The sequence below is a fragment of the Nymphalis io genome, chromosome 5 (genome assembly GCF_905147045.1).
Source record: "Nymphalis io chromosome 5, ilAglIoxx1.1, whole genome shotgun sequence".
NCBI lineage: Eukaryota > Metazoa > Arthropoda > Insecta > Lepidoptera > Nymphalidae > Nymphalis > Nymphalis io.
The window spans coordinates 3078387-3099324 of NC_065892.1; the positions used below are offsets into that span (position 1 = coordinate 3078387).

A 20938-nucleotide genomic window follows, 5' to 3' on the forward strand; every position below is an offset into this window, starting at 1 on the left:
TCCTTTCTTTGTCGCACTTCCAAAAAATGGAATTCCTTACCAGCTCACGTGTTCCCCTCCTCTTACAACCCGGGTTCCTTCAAACGAGGCGTGAAGAGGTATCTTGCGGGCCGGCAAGGCGAAGGCGGCTAGTGCAGAACGTTTTTCCCGTCTGTACTGGCCGTCGTAGCGTTTGGACTCTACTACCACTTACCATCAGGTGGAGTAGAGTCATTTGCCCTCCCGGCGAATATATAAAAAAAAAAAAAATTAGAAAATATTATATACCATTATGAATAAAAATACATACGAACAATAATTATAATTATATTTTTGAAAACCAAATTGTATCGCAATTTTATTATTCAAACTGTTTTGCATATCTAAAAAAACAATTAAGGTCGTTTAATTGTACTCATATTGTTATTTAATTTATATTGCAAACTTTTATAAGATAAAAATAAATTTGCATTTCATGGAATTACTTTACATTAAATATTTTACTTACATCTTACTAAGTTAATTAGTATTGTCTTTTTAATAAATATAAAACAAATATTGTAATAATTACCGTTCTTCGCAGAGACGGTCGCGCCATCTCGCAAGAGTCCTCCAGTGTTCCCGCCGCTTCAACGCCTCGAGCACACACGGAGGGGGCGCGTATCCACTATTGGTCTAATATGGCTATTTGAAGCTTGCAACCCAAATCTCCCTTCTGAATAATATTCTAATTTTGGAAATACTTACGGAAGAGTCACAATATAGGTGTATCAATGTATATTAATATCACTGAAAAACGATATACAAATAAAACAACTTGAAAGACGTTCGATAAAAAAATCGAAGGCTTCTGACTCCGCCAAGATATATCTATAGGGGGCAATGTATTCGTTTCTACAATAAAATTCAGTAAATAATTTTCTTGCAAATTAGTTAGGTATATTACTCAATTCAATAATACCTAGAAAACTCAAACCGAAATACCGGTTCTAATTAGCGCGAAGGTTGCACTAGCTTTCTTTCCATATTTGATTCGATAGTACCGATGTGTGCGTTCTATTTGCTTTGCACCTAATGCTCACAGTAGCTGCAAATTCCTTACGAATCATATGTTTAAAAGCGACTTTCTTTTAAATAAATAATCTCTTATTATACGTTATATCTCCTAATATATACTATCATAGCATGATATATCAATGAATTATTTTTATTCCGGGAATGTACAAACCAAACTAATCACTTTTTAGTAATATGTCAGCTAAATAAGCAAAACATACAACTCGCCTACTACAAACGTAAAATTACTTAACTAAGTAATTAATTCAAAACGTTACACTTACATAAGTAATAACTATTTAGAACGATATGATCATTTATAAACAAATTATTTCAGAATTTATATGTCACTTGTGCTTTATACTTCAAAGCGTAAAGATGTTTTCAATATTTACAATAATAATATTAATTTCAATTATTTTTACACAACGCGGAATTATGATTACTGGACTAAAAAGAATGTTAAACATGACAAACCGTTTCCGCTGTTTGGAAATCATTTTTAAACACTTTTTGGAATGAAAGGCGTAGTAGAGGTTACAACTAAAATGTACAACAAATATCCAGAAGAGAAAGTAGTTGGATACTTTCGGGGACCAACGCCTGAGTTGATAATCAGGGATCCAGATGTTGTTCGAGATATTTTGAGCGTAGACTTCGCATATTTTTATCCACGTGGCTTAGGTTGGAGGAGATTGAGCCACTGTACAAAAATATTTTTCATCATGATGATGACTTATGGAAATTATTGAGCCAAAGACTGACTCCAGCATTTACTACTTCCAAATTGAAAAATATGTTTCAACTTATAGTGAAGTATGCATAGAAACTTGAACATGCAGGAAACGAAGAGAAGAGTGTGATGTACACGAACTTATGGCGCGTTTCTCAACTTAAGCCTTCCAGTAGAAACGATTTTGTTGATTTCGTTTTAGATTTAGCTGGGAAGGGTAAAATAATTGGGGATTCTATTGAGCATCGACATTCAGACGGTTCGCCTAGGAAGATTGAATTAGAAATAGATTCATCATGCCTTATAGCCCAAATATATTTATTTTTTGCAGCTGGCTTTGAAACATCGTCATCGAGTATATATTAAATGAACTTGCATTCAATATGGACATACAGGAAAAAATACAAGATGAGATTGATCGGGTGCTTTTAAAACATGATAATCGGCTGTGTTACGAAGCTGTTGCAGAAATGACACTTTTGGAAAAGGCATTTTTTGATGTAGTAGATACTACATCACAAAATGCCTTTTCTAAAAGTGGCATTTGTCATTCATGTATGCTTAGGTGCGTGCTTATAATAATGTGTAATGGACTAAATATACTCAGTATTCGATCATCATTACAGATGTTTTATTGTGTCTAAAGCTCATCCCTATATGGCGACCCTGCCACTTGGGCGGGGATCAAGTTAATCATGTTTACGTTTAGTCCGGACTGTGTCAATCTGTGTACAAGTCGTAAAGTTACGAATATTATTGTATTCAAAGACAATCATCATCATATAGCAATCTAAGCTGAACAACGTGGAAATCTTTATGAACCAAAACAGTGCCGGTGGAGGAAAAAATTCAGCTACAGTGGAAGAAATCAAATTTCATCTGTCAGCAATAGGTATAGTCTTGATGATTATATGTTATTTGTTTATTTTTCTTTGGATTATTATATATTGGCTACAGGTTATATAAGAAATGCCATCAATCTTGGATGAGAGACCAGTTAACGCGACATGTGCTAAGACATTCTAATCAACCCAGACAATCTAATCATTACCGGAATCCTAAGGTTATATGCGAAGATTGTAATTGTAGAGCTACCAATTCCTGCAAAGAAAGCCTAGTGATATAATGAGTGAATAATTGAGCATATACACCTATACTGGAACCAGATGACCGAGGCTAGAAGATTTTGCGTGATAGTGTAATTAAAAATATGTCAAAGTGCTTTTATAGTGAATTGGTGTATGCGTGGTAATATATATGAATAAGCAAATCTAAATTATATAAATATGTTATACAATGGACCGTAATGTGTGAACATTTAAATAATTTAAGTATTGAGCTAAATAAAGTAAGAACACATTTGGTGAAAATCGGACCAGGTAGGCGTCAAGGTGAAATTGTATTGAAAAAATTAAAAGAAGCTGATAATTTAGTTAGTCAGTTTAATTGTAGTTTGGAAAAGTTAAACACGTTGAGAACTAAGTTAGTTTAAAAGATCCGTCAAGTAGATTAATTAAGTTTCGCCTATGCTTAGAAGGTTTCCACGTGCGTTCATAGGTATCCATTTTTATCTATTAATATTTATCAAATTACTTAGTATTTGTGTTATCGAATAATTGCACTTACCATTATTACTGAGCTTTTAAAAACATTCGCAGTAATCATACGAATTTCATTAATTTAATATAATTATATACATACGTGCAGGTGTCACATGTCCTGAATCCGATTTCATAAACCCAAAATAAATAAATATTATGTCATATCCTTTGACTTATTAAAAAAGTAATGATACTTATATATATAGAATAACGGATTATTAGGTTGTCGGTGAAAACATTAAAAACCCAGTTGGTCTACAATCCTATCAGCGAGTAATCTATAAGAGTAAGAGTGTTTTAAACGGAAACTTAAATTACGTGGGAAATAATAATTTGACAGGAATATTTTGTACATGATTATTAAATATTACTTGTGATTAAAAGTTTTTTTTTAATTAGTTAGTATAGTTGTAATTAAATGTTTTATTATAAAAAGCTGTATTTAAAGAACTACATCCTTGTCCGATGACGTAAACAAACCGTCAGCATATTACAAACGTTAAAATCAGGCAACAGTTTTGTCTCTTAACATATTGATTGTCATTTTCTCAAAGTGCTCTCATAACTCCCGAGAACAAAATGGATTATATGATGAAATTAAGCATGGAAAATTCAGTGATCTAATTAGTACTTTGCCTCTGTTTGATATTTTTGAAATATCACCGCGGTGACTTGCAATTTTCGAGTAATAATCGATGACGATAAACTAATCTGTTATTACTCAACGAAGAAAATCAGAAAGTATTGCGTATTTCCTAAGGTTAAAAATGAATTCCAAATTTTACAAGTAGTATGCGGTCCCTCTGTGTAAAAATATATCAATATCAACATCTAACAAATTTTTTGTGTATGTTCCAAACAAGAAAATTGTGAGAAATAAGTGGCTTAACGCAAATATATAGAGGCAGAGATTCATAAAGATTTATTATATATTTATTATACATTTAGATTTATAGAAGTATTCGTAAATAGGTAAATTCACAAATTCAGTACTAGTGGAGCTAAATGAAATTTTGTCTTTAAAAATTCTTACTGGTAACAATATAAAGGCTCTTCATCTGCGAGTAATACTATATAGCTAACAAAAAAAAACCTATGATAACACTTAAGATAAATAAAAATGTACTTAGTAAGTAGTTTTCACATTTCGAATATCATATGAACAAAAGTCTTTATTTGATGAAACAAATCTAACAAATCAAAAACATGACATCAACAAATCAATCCTGGGCAAATTAGAGGAATTTGCCTTAACAAAACCTTGTTTCATCATTGACGGTTCTTGGATGTTTTATTTTCTTCACAAAACCCCGAATAACCAACGACTCAACTAATTAAATGATGCAAAATTAATTTTAAACGCGTAAACACAACAACTTTTCAAGAGAAAGGGTTATGATTCTGATGCATGACGTCTTTCGTTCTGATTGGTGTTTCAAATAAAATGGCCGATTACAGAATCTTATACTTTTGTTTTATTAAAAATCTTATTCATCTCAATATGTATATTAAAATGAGATTATTTTTAGAATCCTTTTAAAATAGTTTCTTCACTAAAATCATTTATTTTTTAATTCTTTAATACTGTCATCATGCCTATTATATAGCAACTACTTGAACTAAGAGGATAATGTTTGTAACTTACTTAGTCTTGCTATTCCGAAAACGTAATTGGCTTCTTATCTCCACGATACAGTTTTACTGGTACGGAGACCATTAGTAATCTTTTTTTTGCTTAAACGGTATCGTCTATCGGTATCTTGTCTTATTTATCTTAACGTTATCTATACATATAGTAAAAATGTAATTGATCGCTGTCTGTACATGGAAGGTTTATGAGTAAAACTATTATTATGGCCTTTATCAACGCAATAGAACCCCCGCCGCTATCAATGTTTCATATTAAAAACTGTACATATTACGGATTAAAAAAATAACAATATATGTAATACACATTTCTTTTGTTTTTCGACACTAAGCATTTAACTAGCTATCGCCATTGCTATTGCTAAAAGCAGGCAAGCAAGCAGGCTTCGCTCGCGGGTAAGTATAGGAAAAGGATAATTCTTGTATGGAAGTCTGTGATTTTAAAGTAAGAAGGTCTCACCGAACGCAGATGCCCGCGGCTTCGTTCGCGCGTAAATATAGAATAACAATGTATACGATTATCCCATGAAAAGAAAACTAATATTAAAGTCTAATAAAAATAATATTAAAGAAATATTATAAGTCTGCTATTAATGATTTCTTTTAGTTACACGCCGGTGAAACCGCGAGGACATCTATTAAGCCCTAAAATGTTTACAGAATGGTCACAGCAAGCTGACCTAGCTCTACCAAGGAGAGATGCAAGGCGGGCACGTCATCCTGGGCATGGTTGGTAAGTACTAAAGTGCTGACACGGAGGTGATACCATACTTGACGCTTCTGGTACTTAGGTATATAAGGCGAATAGAACGCGCGAGCGCCCCTATGTAACAGCCTCTTCGTATTCTTCATATTTGATTCGTAAAGTATATTTCCTTTCATATTTGACTCGACACTACCGAGGTTAGTGAACTGTTGTGCGAGTTCTATTTGCTTCGCATCTAATGCTCCCAGTAACTGCAGACTTATTCTCTGTTCGCGTTAAGCACATTATATTATATAATAATAATATCCAGGAACATTTTTCACACTCGGCCATCTGATCCCAAATTAAGGGAATCGAACCCACAATCTTCGGCGTGAAAGGCAAGCATCCACCAACCACGCCAACCAGCTCGTCGAATTATATATTATGTTAAAATGTTGCGCCTGATTAGACATATTATTTTAAATAATCTCCTATTATAAGTTTATCTCCTATTAACATTTGTCCCACTGCTGGGCTAATGTCTCCCTTTTGAGGAGAAGGTTTGGAGCTTATGCCACCACGCTGCTCCGATGCGGGTTGGTAGAATACACATGTGGCATAATTTCAATGAAATTAAACACATGCAGGTTTCCTCACGATGTTTTCCTTCACCGTCAAGCACGAAATGAATTATAATCACAAATTCACAAATTAAGCACATGAAAATTCAGTAGGGCTTGCCCGGGTTTGAACCCACGATCGTTGGTTAAGATTCACGCGTTCTAACCACTAGGCCATTTCGGCTTATCGAACAAACCTAATTAACTGTTTTTAAATAATTAATTTACACTTACTTAAGTAATTACAATTTATAATTAGGTGATCATTTATAAATAAGTAATTTCAGAATTTATATGTAATTTGTGCTTTTTACTTCGGCACGTAAAGATGTTTCTATTATTAACAATAATATTATTAGTGTCCATATATTTTTATACAACGCGGAATTATGATTACTGGACTAAGAGGAATGTTAAACACGACAAACCGCTACCGCTGTTTGGAAATCATTTTAAAACACTTTTTGGAATGAAAGGCTTCGTTGAGGTTACAACTGAAATGTACAACAAATATCCAGAAGAGAAAGTGGTTGGATACTTTCGGGGACCAACGCCTGAGTTGATTATCAGGGATCCAGATATCATTAGAGATATTATGAGCGCAAACTTCGCATATTTTTATCCACGTGGCTTAGGTAGAAATACCGAGATTGAACCACTGCACCAAAATATTTTTCATCTCGATGGTGACTTATGGAAATTATTGAGGCAAAGACTGACTCCAGCATTTACTACATCTAAATTGAAAAATATGTTTCCACTTATAGTGATGTGTACAGAGAAACTTGAAACTACAGGAAACGAAATAGTAGCCGCAGGAGGAGAGTGTGATGTATACGAACTTATGGCGCGTTTTTCAACAGATTTTATAGGAAGTTGTGGATTTGGCCTTGAAATGGACGCAATAAACAACGAAAATTCTGTTTTTAGAAAAATAGGAAAGAAAATTTTTGATCCCTCTTTGACGAATGATATTCTAATCATGCTATGGGAAATTTTTCCAGGGATAAGAAAATTCATCCGCATGACTGACAATAATTTAGAAAGATCATTTACAAGCATAATAATGAAAATATTTGAACAAAGAAATTTTAAGCCTTCTGGTAGAAACGATTTTGTTGATTTCGTTTTAGATTTAGCTGGGAAGGGTAAAATAATTGGGGATTCTATTGAGCATCGACATTCAGACGGTTCGCCTAAGAAGATTGAATTAGAAATGAATTCATCGTGCCTTATAGCCCAAATATATTTATTTTTTGCAGCTGGTTTTGAAACATCGTCATCGAGTACCAGCTATACATTACATGAACTTGCATTCAATTTGGACATACAGGAAAAAATACAAGATGAAATTGATCGTGTGCTTTTAAAGCATGATAATCGGCTGTGTTACGAAGCTGTTGCAGAAATGACACTTTTAGATATGGCTTTTAAAGAGGCAATGAGAATTGTACCCCCTGGAGGAAGATTGCATAGAGTGTGTGCTAGTAAATATACAATTTCTCAACTTGGAATAAGTATAGATCCCGGTGTAAAAATATTAATTCCTTCACAAGCGTTACATAATGATAAACTTTATTTCAAAAATCCCGAAGTATTCAATCCAGAAAGATTTGGAAAAAATGAAATTAATGAAATCAATAAATATGTCTACATGCCCTTCGGAGAAGGTCCACGTGCATGTATAGGTATCCAGTTTTGTCTATTAATATTTATCAGTTTACGTAGTAATTGTGTTATCGAATAACTGCACATACCATTATCAGTGTACTTTTATTAAAATTTTCAGTAATCATACTAATTTCTTTAATTTCATATAATTATAGATGTGCAGTAGTGTAATTCTGCAGAATTCCAATTATTGTCATGAGACAGCGCAGTTTTCATTTCACACAAATAGCAAATTAACGTTAACGTTATCGAATAAGGAAAAGAAACTCGAACTAGTGATATTATAGTCGATTTACAACATTTTACGAATTGAATTAATATTACCAAGTCATAGGTTTTGTTTAGAACTTATTATTCTTATTTCTTTCTTTTTATGGAGAATAAGCTCCTACTCGTTACCTTATATGGAATAACTCGGGTATATCCTTCCTTAGTGCCCCTTTCTCTTTTACATTTTATAGGAGTAAAGCAGATGGAACTAATCTCCCACCACCTAATGGTAGCTGGTCACCTGTTCTGAAATCGGCTTCGACACAAAGTATCGCTATTGATAAGCTTATAAGTGAATGTTTCTATTTTAATATGTTTTAAGGAGATAGATGAGAAAATGTAAATGAACATTTTCATCACCCACGGAAACTGGCAATGCAAGAAGTATTAACGACTCCATATACCAAAAAGAAATAAATATGATGTCATGTCTCTTATCTAATTAACCTTTAGGCCCGAACACAGTCATTAAAAAAGTATTGATCCTTATATATAGAACAACGGATGAGTAGATCCATTTAACCCAGTTGGTTTAAAATCCTGTCAGTAAGTAATCTCCAACCAGTATCTAAACTATTTTTACTGTTGCAGGCGCTCGGTTAGGTCAGATGCAGTCTCTAGCTGGACTTGCCGCTGTGTTACGCAACTTCACAGTGGTACCATCAGAGAAATCCAAGAGAAAATTAACTATGAACCCTCGACTACGCATTATACAGGGTGTTTTAAACGGAATCCCACTTAAACTTAAATTACGTGAGAAATAAATAATTTAAAACATTAAAGATTGGCATAAATTGTGTGCGTGTTTTATTATAAAATTGTTTCTAAATTAGACCTGCTACCTGTTCTATGATGCGTATGATAAACAAAATGTTAAAAGCAGGAAAAGGTAGTATAATGCCATGCTTGGTAGTGAGAGGTACTGAATGGAGATGGTCTCCTTCTGCGAAAAAGTCATGTCGCAGAAGGAGGCCGCGGAGCGGAAGCGCGAGGAGAGTGCCTCCGCCGACCCGCTTCGCCGAAGAAGACCGGGGAGAAGACGTCAGCGCTATGCGCTTCTTCTCCTCCCGCCGTGAGTGTCGCCGGGGCTAGGGGGTCTCTGTACCCTGAGAACCCCCTATGATTTGGAGGCCCGCAGAGGCGGGCCAACCGTTGGGACGGCACGGTAGTATGCGCAAGCGATCCCGTGACGTCCCCTGACAAGACGGAGTGAGTACCGCTGGTTTTTTAGTGGGTATTCCGGCGCCTTCAGCGCCAGCGAGTCCCACATACCCCCCCACCTCATGTGGGGGAAACACATAAATGCGTTTTTCCAGCGAGAAAAAAAAAAGGAAAAAAAGGCAATGGTAGTATAACCATTTTCTTGAAATGCTTTCATTATCCCGAACACAAGCAATTATCATCGCGACATATATAATACGTTTATCATTTTTCGCCCAGATAATCGGACAACGGAGAAATGCTTCTGCCTTTCCGCAGTCAAGTGGACCGTATGTATGTTCATGATGTGTACAACTAAAGTAAAACCAAAAAATACTCTTAATTTAAAATGTTATTAGGTAGCAGCGGTAAACTATAGTAAAAAAATATATAGTTTTGGTTTTGGTAACTCGCTAATAGCCATAATAAATTAAAAAGAGACATTTATTTTGAAATCACAGACAGACACTACTCAGATGAGACCAATAACAAAATAATAATCATAATAAAGACATTAAGATTATTCCAGAGCGAATTATTATATATATATATATATTAATTACTTACAGTTGCATAATACATCCACCCGTCCTGATTTCGTACGGAAAAATTCATACAAAACTACTTCCATTTACCTTCCATGAAATTTAAATATGTACAAAAAACATTTCTTAGTGTGCGTCTTTGTCGTAATCAGAGTAACTATGCTAAATTAAAGTCAATCGGACTTATAGTTTCGGAGACCTTGTGACGAGTCGGTCAGCCGTTATATTTCGCTTATATAAACTTTGTATTTTTTTTTATTGAGTAGCATAAATAGGAAATTTATTGAATAGCAACAGACGAGCATATGGGCCACCTGATGGTAAGTGGTCACCAACACCCGTAGACATCCCTTACATCGCTAATACGCCAACAAAATTGGGAACTAAGATGTTATGTCCCTCGATCTTATAATATAATTATATAATTTACATAATTTGATAACACATTTTTATTATTGGATAGGAGAGTTATTTGCGCGATAACGACTCTTTTAAAAAGTATTCCAACTAATATTATTTCAAGAAATATCTTGAAAAATAAAGAACTTAATGCACTTCAAGTATTTGAGGTTAATTATATTTTAATTGACGGTGCATTGCATAGATTTCATTATTTAATCATTTGACGCAGTAATTAAAAAAATACCGTCGCAATAAATTTGTTTATATTAAGCATTTTGTTAGTCGATGGTAAAGAGAATGTAAAATGTCTTTAACTAAATTTTATGTTTATAAATAACAAATAATTTAGTCAACACTTTTATGAAGCTTACAATACATACCAAACTATATAAATGACATTGACTCAGGTCCAAATGTATCATTGATTCCAGTTTTTCTGAAGTATTTTTACGTCTCGTCTTTAATTCTGTACTTGCTAGTTAAATTGCATGAATAGTTTGTGGTAAATACTTGTTTGTGCTTGTGATTTGCAAATTATGATAGACAAGCTCGCTTTTTATCTACCCAGACTTTTCAACTATTTTTGTCCACTCCTTCACCACGACCATCACAAAACAGCAAAAATTACGACTGGGAGCTCCAAGCCCTACCACCAAGAAAAATGGTAAAAGTACATCGACAAAAATGTCCCATACTTCGATTATCAAATTAGATTTATAAACATTTCATTTAAAAAATACTATAAAAACGTGGCTTTTATATACCCAGTAAATATGACTTAATCTCTTAATGTAACAGCGCATTTAAAAAAAAATGTAACAAATTATGTTTACAGTAACGCAAGCCAACGTCAACAATTATTAAAATATAAATTTTCAATAAATATTTTCTTATCTGACATATACACATATTACAAACATATATTTTTGGAGATAAACTCAATATAGAAAGATAATTGGTATAAAATTAAATCAACAATGTTTTAAATACGAAGTTGCATTCAGAATCTCTAAAGGAAATGTTCACTTTAATTGTTATAGTTTTGGTGATAGCCATTTATTATTATGGAACTCGAAATCACGATTACTGGTCAAAAAGAAATGTAAAATATGATCGACCTTGGCCTATCTTCGGTAATTACTTCAATTATGTATTTGGCATCAAGAGTATCACTGTTACTACAACTGAGTTATATAAAAAATATCCCAATGAGAAAGTGGTGGGGAACTATTGTGGCAACACACCGGAGCTTATCATTCGTGACCCAGATATAGCAAGAGACATTTTAAATGTGGACTTTGCACATTTTTACCTGCGAGGATTGGGTAGAGATATTAAAAAGGAACCTCTGCTACAAAATATTTTTAATGCTGACGGTGATTTGTGGAAGCTTGTGCGCCAAAGGTTGACGCCAGCATTCACTACAGCTAAATTGAAAGGTATGTTTCCTTTAATAGTGAAGTGTGCAGAAAAACTTCATGATTTAGGGGATGAAATTGTCGCAAAGGGTGAAGAGTGCGATGTACGAGATCTTATGGCGAGATTCTCTACTGAATTTATTGGCGCTTGCGGCTTGGGTATTGAAATGGATACAATGACCAATGAGAATTCTGTCTTTAGAAATATAGGAAGAGAACTTTTCAACAGATCGCTTCATGATCTTCTGCTCTTAGGTGCCTATGAAATCTTACCAGAAATAAGAAATAGTGTCGTTATATTTGATAAAAAATTAGAAAAGTTCTTTGTTGACATGATCACAAAAGTTTTTAAACTCAGACACTATAAACCTTCGGGTAGGAACGATTTCGTTGACGTCGTATTAGACCTAGCAGCGAAGGGTAAGATAAAAGGAGAATCCATTGAACAGAGAAACCCAGACGGCACACCGAAGGAAGTTGAACTTGAAATGGATCAATTGTGCTTAATAGCTCAAGTATTTGTTTTTTTCGCTGCCGGTTTCGAAACTTCATCTTCATCAACAAGTTACGTTTTACACGAACTAGCTTACAATACGGATTTACAACAAAGAATTCAGAATGAAATTGATCAAGTTCTAACAAAATATGATAATAAATTGTGTTACGATGCGGTAGCCGAAATGACTCTTCTAGACTTGGCATTCAAAGAAGCCTTAAGGATGCTTCCACCTATAGGCACTTTGCATAGGACTTGCGCAAGTCAATACACAATCAATCAACTCGGCATAACTATAGATCCAGGAGTCAGAATCGTTATTCCTGTGCAAGCATTACAAAACGATGAAAAATATTTTGAAAATCCTGAACAATTTAAGCCAGAACGGTTTGCGACTGACGATAACGTACCGAAATACGTATATTTGCCGTTCGGAGAAGGACCTCGAGCTTGCATAGGTATGTTATAATTTTATATAACATCTAAAAAGTAAAAATTTAAACAAGTATATAATTTATTACTACATACCTGCTTAAATTTGTAACTCTGATTATAGTATTTTGATTTTTGTGATACTTTAGTGTTAGAGTTATTAGCCTTTTCACAGTCCGACATTTTGCGACCGTCAAAGGATCAAAATAAAATAAGTGTAAAAAATATATATTACTATATTGTTCCAGGAGCTCGTTTGGGTCAAATGCAGTCACTAGCAGGACTCGCCGCACTATTGCATAAGTTCTCGGTGGAACCATCAAAGGACACACATAGAAGATTGCAGATAAATCACCGACTACACGTCGTGCAGGGCGTTAAAGGTGGCATACCATTAAAACTGAAATTAAGAAATATATAATTATCTAGTACCGTTGTCTTAGTTATTTGAACATACATATTTAATACCTTCAATTTATTCATAAACAAAATCTAGAAATAAGTCTAAGTGTGTAGTTAGTAACTACATTTATCAGCATTGTGTTTCTTATCATACCAATTAATCATCCCGACATTATTTTATTACAGTGGTAGAGATAAATAAGTCATATTATCAAATTTAGAAAGAACATCATGTCCTTCAAATATATGAAATGAAATGAATAAGACAATTTTTTTTTATAGATTAGGAAGGCGAACTAGCATATGGGCCACCTGATGGTAAGTGGTCACCAACGCCCTTAGACATTGGCATTGTAAGAAATGTCAACCATCGCTTACATATCCCATGCGCCACCAACCTTGGGAACTAAGATTTTATGTCCCTTGTGCCTGTAATTACACTGGCTCACTCACCCTTCAAACCGAAACACAAGAATACCAAGTACTGCTGTTTTGCGATAGAATATCTGATGAGTGGGTGGTACCTACCCAGACGAGCTTGCACAAAGCTCTACCACCAGTAAAATGTAAATTCATTGAAGATAGGAAGGTATATTTATACTTTAAAATTGTAGACAGCATATTTACATAATTTGATTAAAAAAAATTATTGGATAGGAGAGTTATTTGCGAGATAACATCTCTTTTAAAAAGTATTCCAACTAAACATTATTCCAAGAAATATCTTTTAAAAAATGAAGAGCTTAATGCACTTCAAGTATTTGAGGTTAATTATATTTTAATTGAAAGTGCATTAAAAAATACCGTCGCAATAAATTTGTTTATATTAAATAATTTATAATTTTGTTAGTTTATGTTAAAGAGAACGCAACATCTTTAACTAAATTTTATATTTTTAAATAACAGATAATTTAGTAAATACTCTTACGAAGCTTACAATATCTAAGAAACTATATAAATGACATTGACTCAGGTCCAAATGTATCATGGATTCTAGTTTTTCTTAAGTACTTTTACGTCTCCTCTATAATTCTGTACCTGCTAGTTAAATTACATGAATAGTTTGTGGTAAATACTTGTTTGTGCTTGTGAATTGCAAATTATGATAGACAAGCTCGCTTTTCAACCATTTTAATCCACGTTTTCACCACGACCAGAGCCGAGATGGCCCAGTGGTAAGAACTCGTGAATCTTAACAGATGATCGTGGGTTCAAACCCGGAAATCTGCATGTGTCTAATTGCACTGAAATTCTGCGACATGTGTATTCCACCAACCCGCATTGGAGCAGCGTGGTGGAATAAACTCCAAACCTTCTACTCAAAAAGGGAGAGGATGCCTTTAGCCCAGCAGTGGGACATTCACAGGCTGTTACGGTTTCACCACGACCATCACAAAACTGCAAGAATTACGACTGGAAGCTCCAATCCCTACAAACAAAAACAAGGACAAAAATGTCTCACACTTCGATTTATTAGATTTATGAACATTTCATTAAAAAAATGCTATAAAAACGTGACTTTTATATACCCAGTAAATATGACTTAATCTCTTAATGTAACAGCGCATTTAAAAAAAATGTAACAAATTATGTTTACAGTAACGCAAGCCAACGTCAACAATGATTAAAATATAAATTTTAAATAAATATTTTCTTATCTGACATGCACATATTACAAACATATCTTTTTCGAGATAAACTCAATATAGAAAGATAATTGGTATAAAATTAAATCAACAATGTTTTAAATAAGAAGTTGCATTCAGAATATCTAAAGGAAATGTTCACTTTAATTGTTTTAGTTTTGGTGATAGCCATTTATTATTATGGAACTCGAAATCACGATTACTGGTCAAAAAGAAATGTAAAATATGATCGACCTTGGCCTATCTTCGGTAATTACTTCAATTATGTATTTGGCATCAAGAGTATCGCTGTTACTACAACTGAGTTATATAAAAAATATCCCAATGAGAAAGTGGTGGGGAACTATTGTGGCAACACACCGGAGCTTATCATTCGTGATCCAGATATAGCAAGGGATATTTTAAATGTGGACTTTGCACATTTTTACCTGCGAGGATTGGGTAGAGATATCAAAAAGGAACCTCTGCTACAAAATATTTTTAGTGCTGACGGTGATTTGTGGAAGCTTGTGCGCCAAAGGTTGACGCCAGCATTCACTACAGCTAAATTGAAAGGTATGTTTCCTTTAATAGTGAAGTGTGCAGAAAAACTTCATGATTTAGGCGATGAAATTGTCGCAAAGGGTGGAGAGTGCGATGTACGAGATCTTATGGCGAGATTCTCTACTGAATTTATTGGCGCTTGCGGCTTGGGTATTGAAATGGATACAATGACCAATGAGAATTCTGTCTTTAGAAATATAGGAAGAGAACTTTTCAACAGATCGCTTCATGATCTTCTGCTCTTAGGTGCCTATGAAATCTTACCAGAAATAAGAAATAGTGTCGTTATATTTGATAAAAAATTAGAAAAGTTCTTTGTTGACATGATCACAAAAGTTTTTAAACTCAGACACTATAAACCTTCGGGTAGGAACGATTTCGTTGACGTCGTATTAGACCTAGCAGCGAAGGGTAAGATAAAAGGAGAATCCATTGAACAGAGAAACCCAGACGGCACACCGAAGGAAGTTGAACTTGAAATGGATCAATTGTGCTTAATAGCTCAAGTATTTGTTTTTTTCGCTGCCGGTTTCGAAACTTCATCTTCATCAACAAGTTACGTTTTACACGAACTAGCTTACAATACGGATTTACAACAAAGAATTCAGAATGAAATTGATCAAGTTCTAACAAAATATGATAATAAATTGTGTTACGATGCGGTAGCCGAAATGACTCTTCTAGACTTGGCATTCAAAGAAGCCTTAAGGATGCTTCCACCTATAGGCACTTTGCATAGGACTTGCGCAAGTCAATACACAATCAATCAACTCGGCATAACTATAGATCCAGGAGTCAGAATCGTTATTCCTGTGCAAGCATTACAAAACGATGAAAAATATTTTGAAAATCCTGAACAATTTAAGCCAGAACGGTTTGCGACTGACGATAACGTACCGAAATACGTATATTTGCCGTTCGGAGAAGGACCTCGAGCTTGCATAGGTATGTTATAATTTTATATAACATCTAAAAAGTAAAAATTTAAACAAGTATATAATTTATTACTACATACCTGCTTAAATTTGTAACTCTGATTATAGTATTTTGATTTTTGTGATACTTTAGTGTTAGAGTTATTAGCCTTTTCACAGTCCGACATTTTGCGACCGTCAAAGGATCAAAATAAAATAAATGTACAGTACAGTAACAGTAACAGCCTGTTAATGTCCCACTGCTGGGCTAAGGCCTCCTCTCCCTTTTGAGGAGAAGGTTGTGGAGCTTATTCCACCACGCTGCTCCAATGCGGGTTGGTAGAATACACATGTGGCAGAATTTCAATGAAATTAGACACATGCAGGTTTCCTCACGATGTTTTCCTTCACCGTTAAGCAGGAGATGAATTATAATCACAAATTAAGCACATGAAAATACAGTGGTGCTTGCCCGGGTTTGAACCCACGATCATCGGATAAGATTCACGCGTTCTAACCACTGGGCCAAAAATAAATGTAAAAAATATATATTATTATATTGTTTCAGGAGGTCGTTTGGGTCAAATGCAGTCACTAGCAGGACTTGCCGCACTGTTGCATAAGTTCTCGGTGGAACCATCAAAGAACACACATAGAAGATTGCGGATAAATCACCGCCTACACCTCGTGCAGGGCGTTAAAGGTGGCATACCATTAAAACTGAAATTAAGAAATATATAATTATCTAGTTCTGTTATCTTAATTATGTGAACATACATATTTAATACCTTCAATTTATTCGTAAAAAAATCTAGAAATAAGTCTTAGTGTGTAGTTAGTAACTACATTTATCAGCGTTGTATTTCTTATCATATCAATTAAACATCTCGACATTATTTTATTACAGTGGTCGAGATAAACAAGTCTTATTATCAAAATTAGAAAGAACATCATGTCATGTCTTTCGAATAAATTAAAAGAATAAGACAATAATTTGATTGCATAGGTAGCACTTTACAATTATAAAAGTATAAAACTTTTAATTAAAATGTAAGTAATTATTATTTTATAAACAATTTATCAACAGATGTGCAAAGAATAGGTAACCTTAATAGTAATAAATAATAATCTATAAACTAAAATATATAAATAGGACAAAATTATAACCGAGTTAATAATTGCAGCCTAGCAGCATATACCTAACAAAAATACGTACGTTATTATAACTTTTGATACTCAACCGATTTTGATGCATTAAAGACTAAACAGAACCTTGAAATACATCTTATAATAAATCAGTTTTCAAAGATTAGCCTTTTTTTTTCGCTGGAAAAACGCATTTACGTGTTTCCCCCACATGAGGTGGGGGGGTATGTGGGACTAGCCGGTACTGAAGGCGTCGGAATACCCACTAAAAAACCAGCGGAACCCACTCCGTCTTGTCGAAGGGGCGTCACGGGATCGCTTGCGCATCCTACCGTGACGCACCGACGGTTGGCCCGCTCAAGCGGGCCTCCATTCCTAGGGGGTTCTCGGGGTACGGAGTACCCCCCTAACCCCAGCGGCGCTTACGATGGGGGAAGAAGGTGCGCATAGCGTCGGCGCCTCCTTCCGGGTCTTCTTCGGCGGAGAGAATCAGCGGCGGCTGACCTCGCCTCTCGCTCTCGCTCCGCGACCTCCTTCTGCAACAGGACACTTTCGCAAAAAGAGACCATCTCCATCCAACACCTCTCGCTGCCAAGCATAGCGTCAATCACGCTCGGCAGCGAGATGTCTCCGCCAACTATCGCCGCTAGGGTATGTCTCTGGGGCCCCCAAGCAGCACACTCTTTCAAAGTGTGATGTGCCGTGTCCAGTGGCGCACCACACTCATGGCAGGAGGGTGATATCTCCCGCCTCGCTATCCCGTGCAGGTACTTACTGAAACAGCCGTGTCCGGTAAGCACCTGCGTCAGTCTAAACGTAAGTGTGCCGCTCCTTCTTGTTACCCAGTGATTCAAGCGGGGGCGGATCGCCTCCACTGTCGCCAGGCCTGCTGACGGGGATCCCAGATCCTCCTCCCATCTGCGAATGAGAGCTTTTTGGGCTACAGACCTGATTCGCCCCACCTCCGCTGATCCTAGACGGTCGCCATTAGCCCTGGCTTCCACCCGTTCTAAGATTAGCCTGGGCAAACAGACACACAATTTTTTTTAAATGATTGTTAGCCATATTATCTTTACAAGAGACAACTATTTTTAAATCACAGACAGACAATAATTTTATTTATATAAATAGAGTTTATATATAGATATATAGATACTAGATAGACGCTTATTAAACTAGCACTGGCAGCCCGAGACCACATTCGTACAATTTGTTTATTGTATTGAAGATGACAGCTGTGGACATTTTTTATCTGTTCTCTGGGTAATTGTAACAATATATTTTGAATTTTGAAATAATTATTTTTGTCAAATGGATATATTTCTGTGATAATGTCGATGCAATACGTTAGAATTCACTACGGACCCAACGAATCATTTGGCACTGTTTCGCATAAACCACAAAAATTAAATGGTATACGAGGTAAATCAAATTATACCTATCTAGCATTAATTGTGGGAGGGAAGTGTCTTATGTTTAGATTTTTACTAAAGAATTAACTTTTCATTTATTAAAAACAATTTTAAAATTTTGAATAGAGTATCTTCAAAGATTGGGCTTTCGTGTTAATCTCGTTCCCGTGGAATATATAAATTACTGCATGTTGGAAATGTGTGGGCATGAGGTAAACTAACTTTAAGTACAATATATTGTTAATAGGCGAAACAATAATAATTCATTATCTGTGCTTTTTATGTATGAAATAATTTTAAAACATCCATCCAAACATCTCGACAAGCTTTCACAGACTCCAGTCATGTGGCACGAAAGGGTTAAAGAAAGGTGTTTTTTTATAGAATAGCTTCCGGATGCACATATGGGCCACCTGATGGTAATTGGTCACCAACGCCCGTAGATATTGACATTATATGTAATTAGAAATCGTTTACATAGCCAATGCGCCACCAACCTTGGGAACTAATATGTTATGTCCCTTGTGCCTGTAATTACACTGGCTCACTCACCCTTCAAACCGGAACACAACAATACCAAGTACTGCTTTTTTGCGGTAGAATATCTGATGAGTGGGTGGTTGTCGCATGTGTATGTTATTTAAAAGTTCAAGAAACCTCTATAAAATTTATTATAGTTATAAATAAATAACGACCGTGTCACCTGACCAATACCCAAAGTCAGCGTAAGAAACATATTATATATTTTTTAGAAAAAAAATAAGAAACTTTTCGCATGGCTATATCCATGAGATCGGCAAAGTCGCAGGTTTAACTCACAATAATGTCAACATTTTTAAAACAATCACACATACATTTTAGTAGTTGTAAGTAAAGTTAACGAAGTCGTTGTTTTATTACAACGATAACAAATAATGAGTCTTCTAAAAGTATAGCTTTTCAGGTATTCAGATGCAATATAAATAATCTCTCATTCAACGCGGCTGCGGAACGCGACTCAGTGTGTCGTCGAGCTATAAATGCTGTAGTTGAATCATCAGCTAAATTCCTAAGAGCTAGAAGTTACCTGTGGTCCTGGGCGCTGATAGAGGACCAAATATTTAGAAGAAGCGAATACTCCCCTAAGGACTACTGGCCGTTCCATTTTGACGAAACTCGCGATACATGTTTAGAATGCGATTCGTGCGGTGAAGCGATTGAAAATAAGTAAAATTATACGATCTTACTTACAAACGTTGCTTATCGGGTGATTACTTAAACAATGAGTGACAATGCCGTATCTTCTTTCAAATGTAAAATCACTAAAGATAAAAAGAGCGAAATCAGATTTTAATTAAACAGCCGCTAAGCAATATTGAGGACAGGGAGCTTTGGCGCACCTTGGGAGAGGCCTATGTTCAGCAGTGGACAACGATTGGCTGTTGATTGATTGATTGATTGAAGCAATATTTATAAGGCCGTTAGTTGCTAACCCGTGTTGGAAATAGAACAACCGAAAATATAATATAGAGTTTAAACCATATTCATTTATTTTCGAATTAATATTGTACTAGGTATAATTGTATATTTAGTCATAACTTAAGGTTCGGATTTATTTACAGGAACGACTCTGTCGAAGACATTTTAATGGCAAAGACAGAATATATCAGATATTCTGTCAGCTGAAAGTTAAGAAGAATTATATATGGAAAATTAACTTCGACCATATTTTTCTACAGTTGGATATACTTTTATAAATTTATTATTAAATAAATTATAGTTAGTTTGATTTATAATTAATTAGAACAATATTCATAACACTTAGACTGTCAAAGGTTTAGAGCTTTAAAATATTTATTATGAATAAATTAAAAAATATTTAGGTATTTTTTCAGGAGTCATTTGAAATTTCACATAAAATCAGACATTTAAATAAATGAAGCGCATCTTGTACCGTAACAGCCTGTGAATATCCCACCGCTGGGCTAAATGCCTCCTCCCCTGTTTTTGAGGAGAAGCTTTGAAGTTTATTCCATCATGCTGCTCCAATGTGGGTTGGTGGAGTACACATATGGCAGAATTTCAGTGATATTCGACACATGCAGGTTTCCTCACAATGTTTTCCTTCGCCGTAAAGC

The 20938-nt window shown here is 34.9% G+C and overlaps 3 protein-coding genes across 3 annotated transcripts; all 3 read left to right on the top strand.

Moving 5' to 3' along the window:
* Positions 1-1477: 1477 nt before the first annotated feature.
* Positions 1478-9029, top strand: LOC126768347 (cytochrome P450 6a2-like). The gene is made up of 3 exons (XM_050486372.1): positions 1478-1719; positions 6960-8012; positions 8857-9029. Exons 1-3 carry the CDS (start codon positions 1554-1556, stop codon positions 9027-9029), a joined length of 1392 nt encoding a protein of 463 aa, XP_050342329.1. The 5' UTR covers positions 1478-1553.
* A 2346-nt stretch (positions 9030-11375) lies between these two features.
* LOC126768348 (uncharacterized) lies at positions 11376-17026 on the top strand. Its single transcript, XM_050486373.1, has 4 exons — positions 11376-12784; positions 13007-13177; positions 14894-16294; positions 16832-17026. Exons 1-4 carry the CDS (start codon positions 11431-11433, stop codon positions 17002-17004), a joined length of 3099 nt encoding a protein of 1032 aa, XP_050342330.1. The 5' UTR covers positions 11376-11430; the 3' UTR covers positions 17005-17026.
* Positions 17027-18600: 1574 nt separating this feature from the next.
* Positions 18601-20544, top strand: LOC126768574 (UPF0728 protein C10orf53 homolog). The gene is made up of 4 exons (XM_050486763.1): positions 18601-18831; positions 18948-19033; positions 19765-20027; positions 20423-20544. Exons 1-4 carry the CDS (start codon positions 18741-18743, stop codon positions 20484-20486), a joined length of 504 nt encoding a protein of 167 aa, XP_050342720.1. The 5' UTR covers positions 18601-18740; the 3' UTR covers positions 20487-20544.
* Positions 20545-20938: the final 394 nt, after the last annotated feature.